The following is a 23,081-nucleotide window of genomic DNA, read 5'->3' as shown; positions in this document are numbered from 1 at the left end:
ACATCACTCTATGCTGCATTTGTCCTGGTAGTACAAAAGGGGTTGGTGATGGACGGAGCCTCTGAATCAATCAGACACTCACACCCAGTCAAGAGATCTGGGTTTAATCCATCACCATTCTTTAGCCCACTCTGCCACCCCAATTCAGACATGGCTATATGCAAATCAGTCTGACCCTGTGCCTCATGGGAACAGTGCAGCCCGAACTGCCAAGCCATGTCTTCCCTGGACTGGAAACAAGCTTCCGAGGACCGGTTTCTGGCATTCCAGCCGTCTTCAGCCCGGCTTGCTTGAATCCAGTGGCAAAGTGAGCAAGGGACTCACGTCTGAGTATACCCTGCCACACTTATGGCGGCCAAAAGCAGTATAAAAGGGGTTGGTGATGGACGGAGCCTCTGAATCAATCAGACACTCACACCCAGTCAAGAGATATGGGTTTCATACATCACCGTTCTTTGGCCCACTCTGCCACCCCAGTTCAGACAGGGCTATATGCAAATCAGTCTGACCCTGTGCCTCATGGGAACAGTGCAGCCCGAACTGCCAAGCCATGTCTTCCCTGGACCGGAAACAAGCTTCCGAGGACCGGTTTCTGGAATTCCAGCCCTCTTCAGCCCGGCTTGCTTGAATCCAGTGGCAAAGTGAGCAAGGGACTCACGTCTGAGTATACCCTGCCACACTTATGGCGGCCAAAAGCAGTACAAAAGGGGTTGGTGATGGACGGAGCCTCTGAATCAATCAGACACTCACACCCAGTCAAGAGATCTGGATTTAATCCATCACCGTTCTTTAGCCCACTCTGCCACCCCAGTTCAGACATGGCTATATGCAAATCAGTCTGACCCTGTGCCTCATGGGAACAGTGCAGCCCAAACTGCCAAGCCATGTCTTCCCTGGACCGGAAACAAGCTTCCGGGGACTGGTTTCTGGCATTCCAGCCGTCTTCAGCCCGGCTTGCTTGAATCCAGTGGCAAAGTGAGCAAGGGACTCACGTCTGAGTATACCCTGCCACACTTATGGTGGCCAAAAGCAGTACAAAAGGGGTTGGTGATGGACGGAGCCACTGAATCAATCAGACACTCACACCCAGTCAAGAGATCTGGGTTTAATGTTATGTTATGTTAATTGAATTTTTGAGCGCACAGCTGCCCCAGCGAAGGGGCGTCCCGGCGCTATATCTGAAAAGGTAACATAACTAACAAGACAGAAAAAAAGGGATAATTAATAAGACAGAGGGAAAAAATAAGTTTTAACAGCTTTCCTGAAAGCAAAGAGGTTTTCTAAAGAGCGAATGTGGACAGGAAGTGCGTTCCACAATTTGGAGGCCAGCACCGTGAACGATCGGCCACCTAATCTACATTTTTGGAAATGAGGAACAAGTGCCAGATTTTGGCTGGCAGAGCGAAGGCTGCGCGAAGGGGTGTACGAAGTCAGGAGGTGCTGGAGGATGGCGGGAGTGTCAGTTTTCAGAATTTTAAACGCAAAACAAAGGGTCTTAAACTCTATGCGTCTAATTACTGGTAGCCAATGCAATTTGAAGATTGTACTGCGGGCTGAGCAGAAACGCGGCAGGCCCACCAGGGCACTGGCTGCCGCATTCTGCACCCGTTGGAGTCGCAGGACTTCCGCCTGGTTGGCGCCCAAAAACAGTGAGCTAGCGTAATCGAGCCTCGATAATACACTAGCTTGAATCACCATCTGGCGAGTGGGGGCATCAAAACATTTGAGGATAGGCCTCAAACCACGTAAAATGCCGAAGCACATAGATGCCACCTTCTTAGTATGGAACAAGAAGGTTAGTTTGGAATCCAACCAGACGCCAAGATTTTTAAGTTCAGAAACAGGTTATGGAGGAGGTCCCAGCTCTTTGGGCCACCAGCTAGCACCCCACAGATCAGGATGTTTCCCCAGTACCATCACCTCGGTTTTGAGGGCGTTGAGCTGTAAACAGTTGGCCGTAAGCCAACTAGCAACAGCCCTCAAACCATCCGCAAAGTTCGATGCCAGTTGGTCAGAATCCCCGTTAAGGGCCACCGCCAACTGGGTATCATCGGCGTATGATACCATTGTGAGACCCCAACTATTCGCAACCTCTGCCAGCGGTTGAACGTAAAGGTTGAAGAGAGTGGGGCTCAACGCCGAGCCCTGCAGGACTCCTTCGGTGATGGCATGAGGCTTAGATCTAAACGGTGGCACTACCACCTGAAAGGATCGTTCCGAAAGGAACGACTGAAACCAGTCCAACGCCCTGCCTGAAATGCCTGCCTCACCAAGCCTCCGGATAAGAATGGTGTGGGATACAGTGTCAAAGGCGGCACTAAGGTCCAGAAGGACCAGTGCCGCCGTTTGACCTGCATCTAGTACAGAGCGGAGATGTTCAACCATATATAGGAGGGCCGTCTCTGTACTATGTCCAGGTCTAAAACCATTCTGTGTGGGATCCATCACCGTTCTTTAGCCCACTCTGCCACCCCAGTTCAGACATGGCTATATGCAAATCAGTCTGACCCTGTGCCTCATGGGAACAGTACAGCCCGAACTGCCAAGCCATGTCTTCCCTGGACCGGAAACAAGCTTCCGAGGACCGGTTTCTGTCATTCCAGCCGTCTTCAGCCCGGCTTGCTTGAATCCAGTGGCAAAGTGAGCAAGGGACTCACGTCTGAGTATACCCTGCCACACTTATGGCGGCCAAAAGCAGTACAAAAGGGGTTGGTGATGGACGGAGCCTCTGAATCAATCAGTAGAATGGGTAAAGTTGCCTTCAAAGGAGTTTGTTATACTAATTAAATTGACTTAATTATGTAACTGAGTTAAATACAGGTAACTTAATTGTCCTGGGTAAAATTGATTACAATAGATTAAATGAACATTCATATACTTAAAACTGACTAGACATAACAATACTTAACATTAAGACAAAAACGAATAGACGTGTGTATAGGCAAAAAAAGTGAATTTTATCAAAATTAGATCATAAAGGGAAAAATACAAAGCATAAAGAATGTGCAAAACAGGAATACAGGATAAATGTCAGGAAACAAATCAAAATCTCTGTAAAGCCTGTAAGCCGCCTATCCAAAATAAAGATTTAAAGAATCCTCCTTTGGATAAAGCTGAGAGTCGACGTTTCGGTCTTTATGGGCAACTCTTCAAGACCATCATCAGGACAGTAGAAAGTTAGTATTGTAAATCCCTAATAAAAATAGAATAAAACAGTTTGACTATGACATAACTGAATTCAACGTTCATTATTGCGCTATACACATACATACAAACAGAAAACATCAGACCTCACTAAAATATAGTCATTATAATATATGACCTATGCTAAAATATTCATCTTACCAACACAGTACTAACATTTAGACGATATTAACAATGAAGACAAAACAGTGAAAAAGAAATTCAGTACAGAGATAGCAATAAAGGCTTATTTACAGTGCATCTACTCTTTGCAACATATAGTGGCCCTTGAGCAAAAGAATTAATCTAAATCAAAGAGTCTGGGGAATGCCCAAGTTGATAACGATTTAACACAAATAAAACATGGCCAAACGAACGGTTAAACTCTGGTATACTCCTTTCTAGGATACGAACACACACAATGGTTGTCATGAGCCTAGAACTCATAAGGCATTGATGTTATTACATGCTGATGTCTTTAACTTGCATGGCTTTGTTAACCACACACATACTAATCTTATCGTGTTACTGTGATTAAATCGGTACCTTAAATCGATAACCTTAACTCCGTGTGATGGAGGGAGATGATATGTAAAGCCGGGGCAGAGGTTGATCTGTAACATTGAAGAAAGGGGGATTATCAATACCCACTTCTGTACCATTAAATAAGGTAGTTAGATATTAGTATGGTTATACTATTACCTATGCAATCGCGAGGAAGTTAGCAATTAGGGCTTTTCTCTTGATTAATCGGACCTCGCTCACTTTGTAAAGGGGATCGCAAAGAAATTCGAAGTCATCAAAATTGGACGATCTATAAGGATGAAATGGGTAAGATATTTAAAACCCATATCTAGAAAAAACAAAACAGAATGCAAATGGGTCCAAAGACTCAATGCATAAATCGGGAGCATTTACCTGTAAACGCGTCAGGAAAAACAGGGAAGTGAGCAATTAAGGCTCTCCTCTTTATATGTCGCTCCTCGCACACTTGTCAAGGGGATCACAATTTATAGCAAAGTCGTCAGGAATGAGCGATCTAAATGAATGAAATGGGTGAAAAAATTACAACCCATATCGAGAATGTCAAGGTTTAAGTGGGTCCGAAGACCAAACGCGTGGACAGGGAGCATTTACCTGTTCTAGTCTTCAATGTTCCAAAATAGCAAGAAGTGTCCGCCGTCACTCTGCATGCAAAAAGCTGCAGTGCGGGATCACGCGTATTTAAGCATGAATTGTTTGGAGATCAAAAGGGGACTATGCTGCCTATTTTTAAGCGCCATCTTACAGTGGTGAAATAAAGTTCGTTAGCAAATAGAGTCGTTTGTCAATTAAGACATTGAAAACTTTATGCAAAGTTTGTTAGCTGTTGTTAAGAGTATGCGTGCTACTGCAATTATAAACATTTAAACATGATGCAAAGGAAAAAACATCGCGACATTCAGTTCGAAACAACATTTACAATAGAACGAATATATCCGTATAGATGCACTTTTCTCAGACAACATATTCAAAAGCTAGCGAATCACATGGAAACAAAGAGATTTCAATTCTGTGTAGAAAGCTATTTTATAAATGTCAATGATTACATTTAATCCAATCAAATAGATATATATTGGTCGAGAAATGTAAAACCAAATAACAACATGTATTAGAGGTCGGATACAATGACATTATATACTGCATCACATACCATTAAGTAATTTCAGCACATTACATCCTACACTAGAGAGCAGACTGATGTCAGGGGAACCAGAATCTTTATGTCAGGCATGCCAACGAATGCCATTCTGTAGAAGAGTTTAGTCCCTTATTGACCGTATCTGCAATGCATATCAATTTGCCCTCTCTTAAAGAGAGTGTTCTGTCCAAATTGTTATGTCTTTTGTTGGGTTTTATGACCTCTAGAACCCACCAAATCATGTCGGTTTCTTTGTGGCCAAAGCGAAGGTAATGCTCAACAAGTGGTGCATTTTCCTTCTTGCACCTAATGCGAGATTGGTGCTGTAGGATCCTTTTTTTAACAGGTTGGATTGTTTTACCGATATAGTGGAGTTGACAAGGACATTGAATACAGTATATGACGGTAGTTGTGTTACAATTTGAGAAACTTTTTGCTGTGAATTTGACACCATTAATTTCACATGACTTAACTGTTGCGGTCGTTGAACATGCCGTACAATTGTGACATTTAAAATGACCTACAACAGGTGTTGTTTGCAACATGGTTGTCAGTGAGTTTTTTGCAACTGGTTCTTCATAAGCGTGAACCAATCTGTCTCGAATATTAGTGCCTCTTTTGAAGGCAAACAGTGGTTTTTGCGCTAATTCAGGAATGGATGTCAATAGATTCCAGTTTCTTGTAATTATTTTTTTGATGATGCTGGAATGAGTGCCAAAAGTGGACACACATACTACGTCATTTTTATTTTGGCGCTCGCGAATGCTCAAGAGGGCTTCCCGGTTATAATACCAGGCCCGTTTCATGGATTTGCGAAGTACCCGTGAGGGGTATCCACGTGCCATCAGTTTCAGTTTTAGTTTGTTGGCCTCGGAAAAATAGTCATTTTTAAAGGTACAGTTTCTCCGGAGGCGGAGAAACTGGCCGAAAGGAAGGCCATCCTTAAGGGCTTGAAGATGATGACTATTGTAACTAAATAGGATGTTTCTGGCAGTTTTTTTGTGTAAAGAGTTGTGTACAGACAATTATTTTCATCAATTTTGATGGTAATGTCCAGAAACAGCATTTCTATTGAGCTATGATCCAAAGTAAATTTTAGATTAACGTTTCTAGCATTCAACCATTGATGGAAAGATTCCAGTTCTTGAGTATTGCCGTGCCATATCATAAAAACATCATCGATGTAGCGAATCCATTTGCGTATGTGGTAAACAAATGGATTAGCCACACTGAGAACGTGTTCATCCTGCCCCCATTGCTACCCCCTTGAGTTGCTGGAAATAGCAATTTTGAAAGAGAAAGAAATTCTCGCACAAAGATATTCTAATACATTCCATAATAAATGATGTTGGTACCGAATGTGGTCGGGGTCTTGACTCGAGCAGTTTGTTTAAGAGATCCAGTAAGTCAGATTGAGGAATGTTGGTGTATAAGCTCTCTATATCCATAGAGACTAGGATATCACCAATGGGATCAAATTTCTGATTCTCTACTGCATTGATGACTGACATGGTATCCCTGATGTAATTGGGATTATCCACTGCAAACGGTCTGATAAAGAAATCGGCATATTGTGCCAAGGGCTTTAAAATTGAGTTGCACCCTGAGACAATTTGGCGGCCAGGGGGGTCCACCGGGTCTTTATGTACTTTTGGCAGTAGATAAATTACTGGAATGGTTGCTGTTTTATTAACCAGAAAAGAGGCTTCTTTTTCCTTCAACCAGCCTCCATCAAAGCCTTGTTTACTGAGAGTTTCAATCTCTTTCATTATACGTGTGGAGGGATTCCCACTTAATTTTTTGTAGTGGGATGGAACTGTTAATTGTCTAAGCATCTCTCTCTCATATTTTGATTTATCCCAGATCACAATTACACCTCCCTTATCTGCAGCCCGAACTGCCAAGCCATGTCTTCCCTGGACCGGAAACAAGCTTCAGAGGACCGGTTTCTGGCATTTCAGCCGCCTTCAGCCCGGCTTGCTTGAATCCAGTGGCAAAGTGAGCAAGGGACTCACGTCTGAGTATACTCTGCCACACTTATGGCGGCCAAAAGCAGTACAAAAGGGGTTGGTGATGGACGGAGCCTCTGAATCAATCAGACACTCACACCCAGTCAAGAGATCTGGGTTTAATCCATCACCGTTCTTTAGCCCACTCTGCCACCCCAGTTCAGACATGGCTATATGCAAATCAGTCTGACCCTGTGCCTCATGGGAACAGTGCAGCCCGAACTGCCAAGCCATGTCTTCCCTGGACCAGAAACAAGCTTCCGAGGACCGGTTTCTGGCATTCCAGCCGTCTTCAGCCCGGCTTGCTTGAATCTAGTGGCAAAGTGAGCAAGGGACTCACGTCTGAGTATACCCTGCCACACTTATGGTGGCCAAAAGCAGTACAAAAGGGGTTGGTGATGGACGGAGCCTCTGAATCAATCAGACACTCACACCCAGTCAAGAGATCTGGGTTTAATCCATCACCGTTCTTTAGCCCACTCTGCCACCCCAGTTCAGACATGGCTATATGCAAATCAGTCTGACCCTGTGCCTCATGGGAACAGTGCAGCCCGAACTGCCAAGCCATGTCTTCCCTGGACCGGAAACAAGCTTACGAGTACCGGTTTCTGGCATTCCAGCCGTCTTCAGCCCGGCTTGCTTGAATCCAGTGGCAAAGTGAGCAAGGGACTCACGTCTGAGTATACCCTGCCACACTTATGGCGGCCAAAAGCAGTACAAAAGGGGTTGGTGATGGACGGAGCCTCTGAATCAATCAGACACTCACACCCAGTCAAGAGATCTGGGTTTAATCCATCCCCGTTCTTTAGCCCACTCTGCCACCCCAGTTCAGACATGGCTATATGCAAATCAGTCTGACCCTGTGCCTCATGGGAACAGTGCAGCCCGAACTGCCAAGCCATGTCTTCCCTGGACCGGAAACAAGCTTCCGAGGACCGGTTTTCGGCATTCCAGCCGTCTTCAGCCCGGCTTGCTTGAATCCAGTGGCAAAGTGAGCAAGGGACTCACGTCTGAGTATACCCTGCCACACTTATGGCGGCCAAAAGCAGTACAAAAGGGCTTAGTGATGGACGGAGCCTCTGAATCAATCAGACACTCAACCCAGTCAAGAGATCTGGGTTTAATCTGTCACCGTTCTTTAGCCCACTCTGCCACCCCAGTTCAGACATGGCTATATGCAAATCAGTCTGACCCTGTGCCTCATGGGAACAGTGCAGCCTGAACTGCCAAGCCATGTCTTCCCTTGACCGTAAACAAGCTACTGAGGACCGGTTTCTGGCATTCCAGCCGTCTTCAGCCCGGCTTGCTTGAATCCAGTGGCAAAGTGAGCAAGGGACTCACGTCTGAGTGTACCCTGCCACACTTATGGCGGCCAAAAGCAGTACAAAAGGGGTTGGTGATGGACGGAGCCTCTGAATCAATCAGACACTCACACCCAGTCAAGAGATCTGGGTTTAATCCATCACCCGAGTGTGCTGGGTATACTCAGACGTGAGTCCCAGGCTCTCCACACCACTGGAGTCAAGCTATCCAGGCTGATAGCCAGAAACCGGTCCTTGGATGCTTGATTCCGGTCTGGGAAAGACATGGCTTGGTAGTTCGGACTGGGCTGTTCCCATGAGGAACAGGGTCAGAGCTGATTTGCATATAGCCAGTGTCTAACCCAGGGTGGTGTGGAGTGCAAAACAACGATGGATTTAGGCCCAGATCCTTGTACTGGGGTGAATGTATGACATTGTTCTACATTCTGTCCATCAACGGTGTTTTTTGCAATTTTCACCCGAGTGTGCTGGGTATACTCAGACGTGAGTCCCAGGCTCTCCACACCACTGGAGTCAAGCTATCCAGGCTGATGAAGGCTGATAGCCAGAAACCGGTCCTTGGATGCTTGATTCCGGTCTGGGAAAGACATGGCTTGGTAGTTCGGACTGGACTGTTCCATGAGGCACAGGGTCAGAGCTGATTTGCATATAGCCAGTGTCTAACCCAGGGTGGTGTGGAGTGCAAAAAAACGATGGATTTAGGCCCAGATCCTTGTACTGGGGTGAATGTATGACATTGTTCTACATATTGTCCATCAACTGTGTTTTTTGCAATTTTCACCCGAGTATGCTGGGTGTACTCAGACGTGAGTCCTAGGCTCTCCACACCACTGGAGTCAAGCTATCCAGGCTGACGAAGGCTGATAGCCAGAAACCGGTCCTTGCATGCTTGATTCCGGTCGGGGAAAGACTTGGCTTGGTAGTTCGGACTGGACTGTTCCATGAGGCACAGGGTCAGAGCTGATTTGCATATAGCCAGTGTCTAACCCAGGGTGGTCTGGAGTGCAAAAAAACGATGGATTTAGGCCCAGATCCTTGTACTGGGGTGAATGTATGACATTGTTCTACATTCTGTCCATCAACTGTGTTTTTTGCAATTTTCACCCGAGTGTGCTGGGTATACTCAGACGTGAGTCCCAGACTCTCCACACCACTGGAGTCAAGCTATCCAGGCTGATGAAGGCTGATAGCCAGAAACCGGTCCTTGGATGCTTGATTCCGGTCTGGGAAAGACATGGCTTGGTAGTTCGGACTGGACTGTTCCCATGAGGCACAGGGTCAGAGCTGATTTGCATATAGCCAGTGTCTAACCCAGGGTGGTGTGGAGTGCAAAAAATGATGGATTTAGGCCCAGATCCTTGTACTGGGGTGAATTTATGACATTGTTCTACATTCTGTCCATCAACTGTGTTTTTTGCAATTTTCACCCGAGTGTGCTGGGTATACTCAGACGTGAGTCTCAGGCGCTCCACACCACTGGAGTCAAGCTATCCAGGCTGATGAAGGCTGATAGCCAGAAACCGGTCCTTGGATGCTTGATTCCGGTCTGGGAAAGACATGGCTTGGTAGTTCGGACTGGACTGTTCCCATGAGGCACAGGGTCAGAGCGGATTTGCATATAGCCAGTGTCTAACCCAGGGTGGTGTGGAGTGCAAAAAAATGATGGATTTAGGCCCAGATCCTTGTACTGGGGTGAATGTATGACATTGTTCTACATTCTCTCCATCAACTGTGTTTTTTGCAATTTTCACCCAAGTGTGCTGGGTATACTCAGACGTGAGTCCCAGGCTCTCCACACCACTGGAGTCAAGCTATCCAGGCTGATGAAGGCTGATAGCCAGAAACCGGTCCTTGGATGCTTGATTCCGGTCTGAGAAAGACATGGCTTGGTAGTTCGGACTGGACTGTTCCCATGAGGCACAGGGTCAGAGCTGATTTGCATATAGCCAGTGTCTAACCCAGGGTGGTGTGCAGTGCAAAAAAACGATGGATTTAGGCCCAGATCCTTGTACTGGTGTGAATGTATGACATCGTTCTACATTCTGTCCATCAACTGTGTTTTTTGCAATTATCACCCGAGTGTGCTGGGTATACTCAGACATGAGTCCCAGGCTCTCCACACCACTGGAGTCAAGCTATCCAGGCTGATGAAGGCTGATAGCCAGAAACTGGTCCTTGGATGCTTGATTCCGGTCTGGGAAAGACATGGCTTGGTAGTTCGGACTGGACTGTTCCCATGAGGCACAGGGTCAGAGCTGATTTGCATATAGCCAGTGTCCAACCCAGGGTGGTGTGGAGTGCAAAACAACGATGGATTTAGGCCCAGATCTTTGTACTGGGGTGAATGTATGACATCGTTCTACATTCTGTCCATCAACTGTGTTTTTTGCAATTTTCACCCGAGTGTGCTGGGTATACTCAGGCGTGAGTCCCAGGCTCTCCACACCACTGGAGCCAAGCTATCCAGGCTGATGAAGGCTGATAGCCAGAAACCGGTCCTTGGATGCTTGATTCCGGTCTGGGAAAGACATGGCTTGGTAGTTCGGACTGGACTGTTCCCATGAGGCACAGGGTCAGAGCTGATTTGCATATAGCCAGTGTCTAACCCAGGGTGGTGTGGAGTGCAAAAAAAACGATGGATTTAGGCCCAGATCCTTGTACTGGGGTGAATGTATGACATTGTTCTACATTCTGTCCATCAACTGTGTTTTTGGCATTTGTCCTGGTAGGCCTGTTAGAGCAGTTACATTTTGTAGTTGTTGCTCTTATTAGTATTTGAGAATGGAGCTGGGTTTCCTTTGTATGCGTGTACTGTGGGGTTGGGGCTGGGGCTGGGGCTGGGCGGGGACTGCCGATAATGTTTTTTGGGTGACATTATGACTTGGACCAAGGGAACATTAAATTGCTCACATGGAATGTCAGAGGCTTAAATTCTCCCAGTAAATGCTACTGTGCGCAGGCTTTATTAAGTATAGAGGTGCGTAGATAGCCTTCCTATATGTTACTCATCTCATGAAGAAGGAGGTGCAGGCACTATTGAGAAGGTGGTGTGGGCTTGTATATTTGCTGGCGTATTAGGCCTTTCCATGGGGCGTGCTGATTTGGATCAGTTGGATCCAGTCGTATCCATTAAGGGGTCCCCTCCAGCGTCTTGCAGGAATGGTAGACTCAAATGGGAGATTCATTATTATAGAGGTAGAATCAATGGTAAAGATATGCCACTGATTAATGTGTAAGCCGCTAATGTTTTGATCAACACTCCTTTTTCTCTGGACTGGCCCCCTTCCTCACCACGGTGGTGACTTTAATTGCGGAGACATGTATTTAGACAGGTCCCTCCACTCGCTGTGTCTAATGTCCACAAACCAGCTAGAGCCTTCACAGATGGGAGGTAGTGGACTCCTGAAGAGTGCTCAACCCACTGACACAAGTGTTTTCTTATTACTCCAGTGTTCTTGTCTTGTCTGTCCGAAATAGATTCCTGTACTGCACCCGTTTACACACCAAGGTTACACACACAATCAGTATTTGGCTAGAATGTACTCTGACCACAAACCCCTTTTGCTCATCTTCTGCAGGGATACTCCTAGGCCGCTATCCCTAGATGGAAACTCCAGGTGTGATTACCTGTCTTTCGAGACTCGCTGGGCACGGCCAGCGTTAATTATTTCCATGATAATACCTGGATAGCCACGTCCATACTGACAGAGTGGGAAACCTTTAAGGCAGAGGACTGTAGACACTGCATAGCCAACCAAGTGGAGGTTTATGTGCAACATCACGTGGAGCTACAGAAGCAGGAGGAAAACCTGAATGATCTAGAGAGAGGCCTCACTGGAGCCCTGTGCCAGTGATTGCTTATATGCTGAAAGAGAGAAGGTTTCAGAGATGCTCGTTTGGCTGGCAATTGCAGCATTGTTGGAACTGTAACTTGGATCTGTCATTGCATTGTTACCTAACGGCAATAACTCTTGGCTAACGTAATTGAGTATCATTTGAAGTGCTCCTTCCCACTTGGATGTCAAGCTCTAGGGAGATTGTTTTGTCGTTACAACTGCATGGGGGGTATATCCTGCATTCTGCAAAACTGAACCCATGCTTCATTTCAGTGCCTGTGCCCGCTTTGTATGAGCATAAAATAATAAAAATTGTTTCACAAAAAAGAAATCCTGGCATTTGGTAGCCAAGCTTGCTCCTGTCTATGTTTCATACTTCTCCAAGGGCCAGATGTACGACCTGCAAAATAGTGCATCGCAAATTGAGAGTCATTTGCGACTCGCAATTTGCGATGTGCTATTTTGCATGTACAACAGTTGTGTTTTACACTGCTTGCGATTCCCAATGGGTTTGCAAATTTCGAGGGTCATGAATATTAATGAGCCTCTCGCGATTTGCGAGCCCGTTGGGAATGACAGGCCCTTCCAGGGATGGTGGCCTGCTGGGCTCAGCAGACTACCATGTCTGGGACTACTTTTTTAATAAAGCAGTTTTTTTGGTGAATGCAGCTCATTTTTCTTAAAGGAAAACTGGATGCATTTCAAAAAGAAAAATGAACATTTTCAGTTTTATTTTTTTAGGGGCAGGCAGTGGTCCACGGGACCACTGTCTGCTCTTAAAAAATATTTTACAACATACTCACAAAGGGGAAGGGTTCCCCTTTGTGAATGGTTTACCACCTACTGAAGTAGGTGGTAAACTGCGAGTGTTTTGCGGACGCAAATCACTAGTACATAGCACGTTGACTCGCTATTAGGAAGAGAATCGCAAAATAGCACTTGTACATGCTATTACCCTTTTTTGTGGCCCCAAACAGGAGGTTCTCCCGTTTGCGGTCGCAAAAAAGGATCGTACATCTGGCTCCAAGTCTTGAATACTTCGCTTGGCTCCCTTGGAGCCTGTGACATTGTGGGGCTTGTGTCCAATTGCAGAGGGCGCATGGAGTCCTGAGTAGGGAGAACAATAAGACAGGGAACCAGCATGAAGAAAAAAGTAACAAAAATAAAATTTAAAGGAAGACTGAATGAGAGCTGGTTGAACTGACAGAGCGGTGCTTGCGGTTAAGGGAATTAGACAAAGGGAGACACATTATGGAGAAATAACCTGTTAGTGGATTCCACATCCCGCCCTGATTTGATATGAATCCTGTGTTTTCTTTTTCTAGGTTCGGAAGATTGGGGTTTTCAGCTGTGGCCCCCCAGGGATGACCAAGAACGTTGAGAAGGCCTGCCAGCAGCTCAACAAACAGGATCAAGCCCGCTTCACACACCACTACGAGAACTTCTGAGCTGGCCTCCTGTCTGAGCCCAGAGTGCTGCAACACTTATTGCAAACACAGCCACACGCCATTGTATTACTGCCATGTACAATAGCATCATGAAGTAATAAGAACAAATTGAGCTGGGGCTATGAATCCTTACAATCTAGTCTACTCCGTATTTTCTCAGGGTTTGCTGCTTCCCTGCGGATCTAATTCGTTCACTTGGCCTATTGAAACACATTGAAATTGAATCAACGCACAGCCAATGATGGCGGCCGCCTTTCCCAGGAAATGCATCCACCTGCTTGAAGAACATTAACCTTTGTGTCTGTACTGATATTTTTCAGAAAGTCTTCATCTGAGGCTGCTCTGGCCTCTGTTGACAGTTGATATATCTAATCAGAGTGAGAGGGTTTCTTCGCATTGGATGGAAAGATGTATGATCAATGGTGTAAAATATCGCCAAAAAGTGTCTCTCTTTTGCAGTTTTGTGAACAATTGAAATGCTTCCCTACACAGAGATGCCAACTCTTAGGGCTTTATAAGATGTGCAAGAAGTTGTCAAGTCTGTTTGAAATGTAGTACACCACTGACAAATCGTTTGTGCTGGATCTTGTTTCACGTATGGGTATTTGACAATGCAATAAATGTTTCCTGCCGGGCAAATAAGGGGAGTTCTACTGGTGAAATAGCAATATCGGTTTTAACCAACATACACCTTTAATCACCAGTAAGCAGTCTAGATACCTGGTTACTGGATTCGGCCACAATATTATCCATAGCAGTTCAAAAATGTTCAATTTCGTATACCTGAGACTGCATGTAGTAGAAACCAGTTGGCATTGACCAACTGGATTCTCCACAAGGGCTTATATTTCAAACACCACACATGGTTTAAATTCTACCAATGGAAGGATAGCTTTAATGTGACTTAACAAATAAAATGTATCAAATAAAAATTGTACCAACTCAATAAAGGTGATATTGAAATCCAAGACAATGATATTCGTTTCGCAAAAAGAATAGCTTGTTTTCTCATCTTCTTGGCACATACCTTGTTCCATCCAGTCATTTTCTCCTTTCTGTTAACATGTACCTGGCAGACCTAACTTTTCTTAATTTCTTGAATCTCTTTTTTTTTGCCTCTAGCATTTTTCGTCTCTAATTTCTTCAAAACACCGAAATTAGCTCCCACCTACTTCCTTTACCAATGACACAAAAATATGTTACTCTGTGATGGCCATTACATGAATGTATATATTAGTTGATAATAGTTTGTGGAAGGAGGAGCAACCCAATCCCTCTAGTATCCTTTACGAGCACCCAAGTGCAAGAGAATTAGTCCCTATTTGGCATTAGCTTATTGGCACCGCAGAAGGGGGGTCAATTAAGAGTGTGGCCTACTCGGTGGACACCCTGGAACAAGTATGAGGCATTCTCAAAAAAGTAACTTCCTTGTGGTCTTTTGCTGATAGGGAGTGTCAAAGGGTGAGGTTGGGGAGAAGTAGCCGAGGTTCTAGGACCCCCTCCTCTCACAGGGGCAACATTGATAATTACATGAGGGATGCTCGCGGAACTTAGTCCATCTTGAGCTGTGGCCTGTAGGAAGGGTTGAGGATGTTATGGGTTAGCAATACATCCCAATCCCAGAAGGTATATTTTAGGAAGGAGTGAAATTTCTATTATGCCGGCGGTGTTCCCCAAGGATCCTCGTTAAGTCTGACACTATTTAACATCTACGTGTCGGACTTGGCGAGGGTCATTAAATCATATGGAATTGGGCTAACATCGTACGCCGACGATACCCAGCTGGTACTGGCCATCATAACAACTGAGGAGCAGTTGCGGCCAACTTTCAGGAAGGCATGATGGCCATTAGTTCCTGGATGGATCATAACTGCTTAAAATTAAACTCCGACAAGACGGAGGTCATGATCTTTGGTAGCTTGACCACGTCTTGGTCCCCAGTATGGTGGCCGCCTAATCTAGGCTCTCCCCCAAGACCGGTCACCAAAGTCAGGAATTTAGGAGTATTATTTGATAATAAACTATAATTTGTGAGCCATGCAAATGCGGTAGTCTCTGCATCTTTTTACACTCTTAGGATGGTAAAGAAACTCTTGCCTTTTCTCCCCCCCAGCGCGGGCAAGACCCTCATGTGCACCCTGGTACTCTCCAGGGTCGATAACTGTAATGGTCTGCTATTAAATGCCCAAGAGCAAGTCCTCAATAAGATGCAACTAATCCAGAACGCGGCAGCCAGGATTCTGACCCGTACTTCAAAATTCTCCTCCATCACCACCATTGTTCGCCATTTTCATTGGCTCCCGGTCAGAAGTCGCACCAAATTTAAGGCGCTGTGTATTACCTATAAAGCCATGCATAACATAGGGCCAGAATTAAAAAAAAAAAGCCTTGTGTGTATATACTCCCAAAAGAGCCTTACGCTCATCCACAGCCCATCTGCTCCCAATCCTGCGGACAAAAAAAGTGACTTGGGGAGATAGACGCTTCACAGTGGCTGTTTCCAGATTGTGGAACACTCTCCCCCTCAATATCAAAAAACAGTCCTTCCTTGATGACATTTCGGAAACAATTAAAAACATGGCTTTTTAATCAGTAATAAGTCAGTGCTCTCCTTCAGCATATGAATTGAGCAGCGCAGAGACACCTCAGGGTATTTGCGCACTATATAAATTGTATAATTGACTTTCGCACCCAACTCCTAGAACAAATCCTTCCATTCTGTCTCAACCATAAAAACATTATAGTCATCGGTGACTTCAATGTTCATTTCGATCTATCTGATAATCCCCTAACTAAACGACTTGCCACAGACATTGAAATTATGCAACTAACGCAGAAAATAGCGCGCCCCACACACAGAGCGGGACACATGTTAGATCTTATATTTACTAACATATCGAAGAATAACATAACAAATATAACCCCTTTGACATGGACGAACCATTACAGGATAGATTTTACATTAAACCTACCTATAAAAACTACCAGACCGCTAGCTCAGCCGACTAACTCTACTAAATGTTGGAGTAAATTCTCTTTGGAAAAATTTAAGGAAGATTTCTCTTATATTCTCAACTCTGAAATGACATGCGAAGAAGAAATCTGTCTATTGCGTGGCAACATAGAGAAAGCACTAGACCATTGCTCGCGGACTCGCGCAACCAACCGATCCAAACCGAAAATCTCTGAGAAATGGTATGGCCCAGACCTAAAAATTGAAAAAAGAAAATGCACCACACTTGAGCATAAATGGAGAGTAAGTAGAAACCCCGAAGACAGAGCCACTTACAAACATCAACTGAAAATATACCATACCGCCATACGCAAAGCAAAGAAAGACTATTTTTCTCAAAATACTAGAGAATGAAAACTCGTCCAAGGAGCTTTTTAAAATAGTAAAAGAACTTTGCAATCCCCCCAGTCTTACATCTAACTTGACGCCATCACAAGAAAATTGCACAAAAATTAGTGACTTTTTTTAGTGATAAAATTGACAAAATATATGCCTCTTTTACAAATAACAGCCAGGCCCCTGTGGAGTATCAGATGGACTCTACTTTGCAAGCCAACTGCTCTACCTTTGGCTCGTTTTCAGAAGACGAGGTCACCAAAGCCATGTCAGAAATCAAATCAGGCTCGCCATGGGATGTCTGTCCACACTATATTTTCTCTCAACTAACTCCCATAATTGGCCCAGCAGTCACAAAATTTCTTAACTAGTCCCTGGAGCAAGCTGTATTCCGAGAAGTTTGGAAAAATTCGGCGGTAATCCCATTACTAAAAAAGGCGGGCGCGGACATAAACGACCCAGCCAATTATCGTCCCATTTCACAGCTCCCCTTTCTATCCAAGGTTTTAGAAAGACTGGTAACAAAACAACTGTCAAGTTATCTGGAAACCAACAAACTACTAGATGTCTCCCAAACCGGTTTTAGATCAAATAACAGCACAGAGACAACGCTCCTGGCTGTAATGGACGATATTCGAATGCAGGTCGATAAAGGCAAAACGGTCGCCCTGATACTCCTTGATTTATCAGCGGCGTTTGATACCGTGTCCCATAAACTGTTAATTCACATGCTTGCCGCAAAAGGAATACAAGGTAAAGCCCTAAAGTGGCTGGAGTCCTTTCTATCAAACAGATCCCAGTCCATCTGTTTAGGCAACTTTACCTCCACCCCTCGAAAGATTAAATATGGAGTGCCCCAAGGGGCAACATTGAGCCCAACATTGTTCAATGTATACGTCTCCTCATTGGCGTCGATTGGCAAGAAATGGGGCATTAATATCTGCTCCTACGCTGACGATACTCAGCTGATGGTAACCCTAAATGGGGAAAATGACGCCAAAAGTAGACTGCAAAACTGCCTGTCAGAGCTATCCAATTGGATGCATGGCCATTATTTAAAACTAAATGCTGACAAGTCAGAAATTCTCCTCTTCGGTGGGACTAAACAGCTCTGGGATAACACCTGGTGGCCAATTTCCTTAGGTTCTCCACCTAATCCCACATCGTCTGCTAGAAACTTAGGAATTCAGATGGACACCACTCTATCGATGAAATGCCATGTCACCTCAATATGTGGCAAAGGATTTGCCATACTAAAAAGGTTGAAACGGGTCTTCCCCTGGATCCCACTGGAATGCAGACAGATCCTAGTCCAGTCGCTACTAGTTAGCAGGCTGGACTATGGCAATTCACTATTTGTTGGTATGTCGGACTACTTATTTAGAAAATTACAACTGGTCCAGAATGTTTGCAATAAGAGAAAGTATGATTCAGCCACAAACTGCTTGAGAGCCTTACACTGGCTGCCTATGAGGCAAAGAGCCACGTTCAAAATGCTATGCATCGCCCATAAAATATTACACAATACTGGCCCTTACATTCTACGGAATAGAATTAAGTTCTATGCTCCAGCACGGAACTTACGTTCACAAGCCTCAGCCAAAGCAGCCACCACACGGATCAAGCTACCCAGGATGGGCGGACGTGCCTTTTCACACATTGCTGCTAAATGTTGGAATGATCTGCCCATCGACCTCCGACTCACGGACTCCTACCCCATCTTTAAGAAAAAACTAAAAACTGCATTATTCCCCATATCAGAATAATCAATAAGCCCCAGGAAATTGCCCTAGGTTTTACTGCTCAATATTGCAGCGCCATGATATCCTGGTAGGATGAATGTTGCGCTTCACAAGTACACATAACAATAACAATAACAATAAATAAATAAATAAAATAAATAAATAAAATAAATTCTTGAGTAAATTTGCATTATGCTTTTTATGCAAATTTCTTAAATTTATGTTGGTGGCAAAATTTGAACACAGGAGCATGAAAACAATGGAAATGACCAGCTTGCGAGTGCCTGTTGTTCATGTTACGAGTTTTGCACACTATATGTTGGCACAAAATGCATCCCTAAGTCCATTTTGGACATGGAGATGCATTTTGAGTTAAAATATAATGCGAAATTCCGATTTTGCACAATTTTGCACAAGTTTGCACAATTGTTGTGGAATTTCCATTACCTGCCTAAAGCAAATTATGCAAAATTGGTTCACCCCTGATGTCTTCCCTTCTGGACCTTCAAGCCCTATCCTGAAGGACCTGCAAGGGAATGTACAATCAAGCCCCTACACATGAAGCCGCTCCAACCATCGTGACCACATCTGTGGCCCTGTGGACCCGATTGAGGCAAAACAAGTAAAGTTGACAGCGTTTGTTAAGGATGGAATGGCTTCCTAGTTTTGCACAATCTGATTGCAGTTGGCACAAGTCCACAATGAAGCAAAGCTATGAACACAATGCCAAACACACAAGATTTTTTTTTATTTACCAGCTCCATAAAAGTACACTTTAGGCTGCACTGAAGAATGTTCGCTAGATGTGGTAACTAATTAGCAAATCAGGTTTTGTGGGCGCAACCCTTGTGCTCACCCCACCTGAAATGCTGAGGTAAAGTTTTTGGAAAAATGCAGAGCATGATATAATTAAACCTGGTGATGAATCATGCTGTGTTTAGGTGGTGAGGAGACACAAGCCAATTAACTCGTATGGGAAATCTGTCTTCTTGACTAATGAACTGTTGTGCGTATAAAAACACAAACAATTGGTTCACCTTTAACAGGCTAAATCAACGTGCGAAAAATGAAAAGGAGGATGGGTGGAGGGGATAAAGGAACACATTACTGTTTGTCTCTGTTATAAAGTAAAGAGATTGAAGGAAGACCTGATGCTTGTGAGAAGAGCTGGTGAAACGGCAACAAGAAAGAGGAGAAGACGGATCCCTGTGTGGTCGCATAGAAGAAAATATAGAAAAGCAACCGAGAGATGGAGGAAGACGAGAAAGACAAATGGGGTGAATTGGAGTGTAAAGTAGTCCCTTGGATTCCATTTCCCGCCCCTTTTCATCGTTTACACATAGATTAACTCTGTTCCATAACTTCTACGCTCCCTATAAAACTCACAGATATCCCAAATCCTTCAATCTTAACTCCTTCCGCTTGAAGGGCCTCATTTACAAGGCCCATGGCGGCACTTTTCTGGTGCCAGAGTGGCACTTTTTTGACACTCCGGTGGTGCAATGTACTGTAGCATATTTACCAGGCCATGCAATGCCACTTTGCGTGGCTTTTCAGGGCCTTATAAATATGTGCCCCTTTTATGCAGAACACTGCTTGAAAGGTATGTTTCCATAGGTGATGCTGTGGGTGTTCCGACGTAATGCCATTCCAGGGGTGGCGTTATGGAGGAGCAAGGAGGAGAAATATCATTATTCCTCCTCGTTTTTCCTCTTTGTATGTGTGTGCTGCATCACACATAGAAAAAGGAAAACACCTCACAAGATTGTTTTTGTGCAGGAAGGTGTCCTTTCCTGCTCAGAAAACAATCAACCCTACAACGCAGACAGCCTTGCATCATGGCGCAAGGGTGTCTGAATTGGCACATGGCAGCCCATAGTGCGCCTGCTCTGAGGAAAAGGACAGGAATTCACCATATCTCACAGATATGGTGCGTTCCTGCCTTTTCGTTTGATGCAGGACAGCATAGCAAGATTCCTTGTGGCACTTCCCTGTGTGAAAGCCACGTAAAGGCCCATAGTTGTACCTAGATTTGCTATGAGTGCAAAGGTTCTCACGTGACACAAAGCACAAACAACAACATTGATTAACTTTCAAACGCAGAACAAATTTTGCTTTGAAATGTCCATGTGGCTTTTGCATTCTTTAGCACCAAACCCATGCCAATGAATGAAGCCCAGGTATAACAAGGTGAGAATACAGTAAACTGCTCTAGGATTTGACACAAAGCTGAATCTTCTAAAGTAGTATCGCATGTTTTCCACTGAAATCCTAGTGTCAAATGAAACCGGGCAAAGTAATAAGCAAGCTGAATATTGCATGGTATTCAAAAGCACAATATATCATTTCTGCAAACTTACATAGCCTATTGAGCTCACCATTGGATGATTGTCATCACCTAGTTATTTGTACTGGATGGTGTATTCCATTATAAATGTCATGCAAAAACACTAGGTGCTTAGCTTAGTCAATAATATTTGGGGGTGTCGGCTCCAGATTTCCCAAAAATCACGCTGACATATAGGAGTCTATTTAACACATTCTCACACAGCCAACATTGCTGTTCTGCACTGCATGAGAAGAAGAGAGCAGGAGAGCATCATATTTACAGAGATATTGCACTGTATTCCCCTCTTCCTAGCTCTTGTGCACAATCAGGTAGGATGTTGCACCACAGTACAAGGGTGGCTGCCTGAGTCTAGTATACGTTTGTTCTAGATAGGTACCCTTCTAGTACAAAATACAATGCTTAGACTAATTTTAGAACTCATCCCATTATGCATATTTGCTGTATAGTGCAGCACACAAGCAAATTCGGAAAAGAAAGGAGAAGTAAAAGAATTTCTCCTTAATAGTGCTTATTTAAAATGGGTGTTCTTTTTTAAGAAAACTTCTGCCTACTTTTTTTAGTAAATAGGGCTTTGCATCAAAAACCATGGGAACACCCGTGGAACACCATCTTGGTGCTAAGTAATGCATATCAGCGCTAGGCACTTTTTTGCATTACTTTCATGAGAACTTCCATCGCAAAACACGTTTTGCAAGGGAAAGTAAATTGGAAAAAAATTATTTTGCATAGATTTGCTTCACTTTTGCGACAAACACATGGCCTCAAAAGCTTAGTAAATATACCCATGATCTTAAAATACATTATACGGCAAGAAGGGGGCACAATAGGGGATCAAGAGACAATGCAAAGGAGAATAATGAGGTTTGATAGGGGAACTAGGTGAGAGAAAACACATTATTTTGTGAGATAACCAACATTTTGTACAATCCTGATAAAATCCAAAAGACACCTCACCATACCCGACTGAAAGTACTTGTACCCAACTATTTATCACAAAATGCATTTATTATGCATATAACACCCTCCTCCCCAAAGGTATGTCCCTGAAAACCACATTGTCACACCTGCTCTGTAGTGCAAACATTAATACTGGGGCAAATAGCATTTTTTCACGTGACCACTGCTATGCATCATCTGTGCACAACTATTTGTCAATATGAAATGGATTTTTTTTCTCCGATCCAGGCAATGCAATGCTCCAGGTTTCCTGAATCTGGGAATTATTCACAGCCACCTCCCAGTACATCATTTTTTTGAATTAATTGGTACCTCAGACATGCATCAGCCAAATGCAAATTGATCTTTGTTTTGCTTCAATAGGAACAGCCAAGCCCAAACTGCCAGTTCCAGCCTATTTAGGCTTTATCAGTGAGTTATAGCTTGAGTTCTGTGCTACTGAGAGCACAGGACCCAAAACTGGACATACATATCCCACTTTAGCAGACGTCACAGAGTAAAAGCAACAAAAGATGGGTGAAATGCTTGAAATAATCTCAGTCACTAGTAATTACTCAGTCCACTTCCCAGTCCATCGTTTTTTTTTATATCCTGCAAACTCAGACAGGAATCAGCCATGTGCAATTCAGCCTTGGCCCGTCTTCAATATGATCACTCCAGCACAAACTGGCAGGGAAGGTCCCAGCTGAAAAAGGAATACTAGCAACTCGAGACCTGTGGTAGAGTGAGTACTTGCTTCTAAGCATTCCCAATAAAATACAAGACATAGGGGCATATTACCAACAACTAGCGATAATTATAGCTTTGTTGGTTTAGCGGCGATATTTTTATCGCTGAGCTGCGGTGATTTTTATCGCTTAGAAACCTTGCTATTATCAAGGTATATCTTCTAAGCAATAAAAATAGGCCGAAATGCATGAATATCGCTGAAAAGTCAGCGATATTCATGCATTACTGAGCTAATGTTCTTAGCCATGTTATCCACCTACCATTGGATAACATGGCTAAGAACTGCTCAGGGGCAGGTGTTAGCTTTTGGAGATATTTGCGCTTAGCGCGAATATCTCCAAAAGTTGGTAATAGGAGATATCGATGTTAGCGACTGTTTCCAGTCACTAACATCTTGGCACGCCCACTTTGCATGTCATTAGTGATAAATATCACTGACATGCAAAGCGGGGCCCAAGATGGTCGCTATCTCCTA

The 23,081-nt window shown here is 44.2% G+C and overlaps 1 protein-coding gene across 4 annotated transcripts in view; it reads left to right on the top strand.

Moving 5' to 3' along the window:
- LOC147728937 (dual oxidase 1-like) overlaps nt 1–14,467 on the top strand; it is a 992,769-nt gene extending 978,302 nt beyond the window's left edge. For all 4 annotated transcript variants that reach the window (XM_086959175.1, XM_086959177.1, XM_086959176.1 and 1 more), the window contains one exon: nt 13,357–14,467. In XM_086959175.1, coding sequence (XP_086815301.1) covers nt 13,357–13,479 — 123 coding nt within the window. In that variant the 3' untranslated portion in view covers nt 13,480–14,467. The remainder of the gene's footprint in view (nt 1–13,356) is intronic.
- Nucleotides 14,468–23,081: the final 8,614 nt, after the last annotated feature.

Source organism: Lissotriton vulgaris, chromosome 2_2, assembly GCF_964263255.1.
Source record: "Lissotriton vulgaris chromosome 2_2, aLisVul1.2, whole genome shotgun sequence".
NCBI lineage: Eukaryota > Metazoa > Chordata > Amphibia > Caudata > Salamandridae > Lissotriton > Lissotriton vulgaris.
Note: the sequence above shows the minus strand (reverse complement) of the source record. Positions and strands in the feature narration are given on the sequence as shown.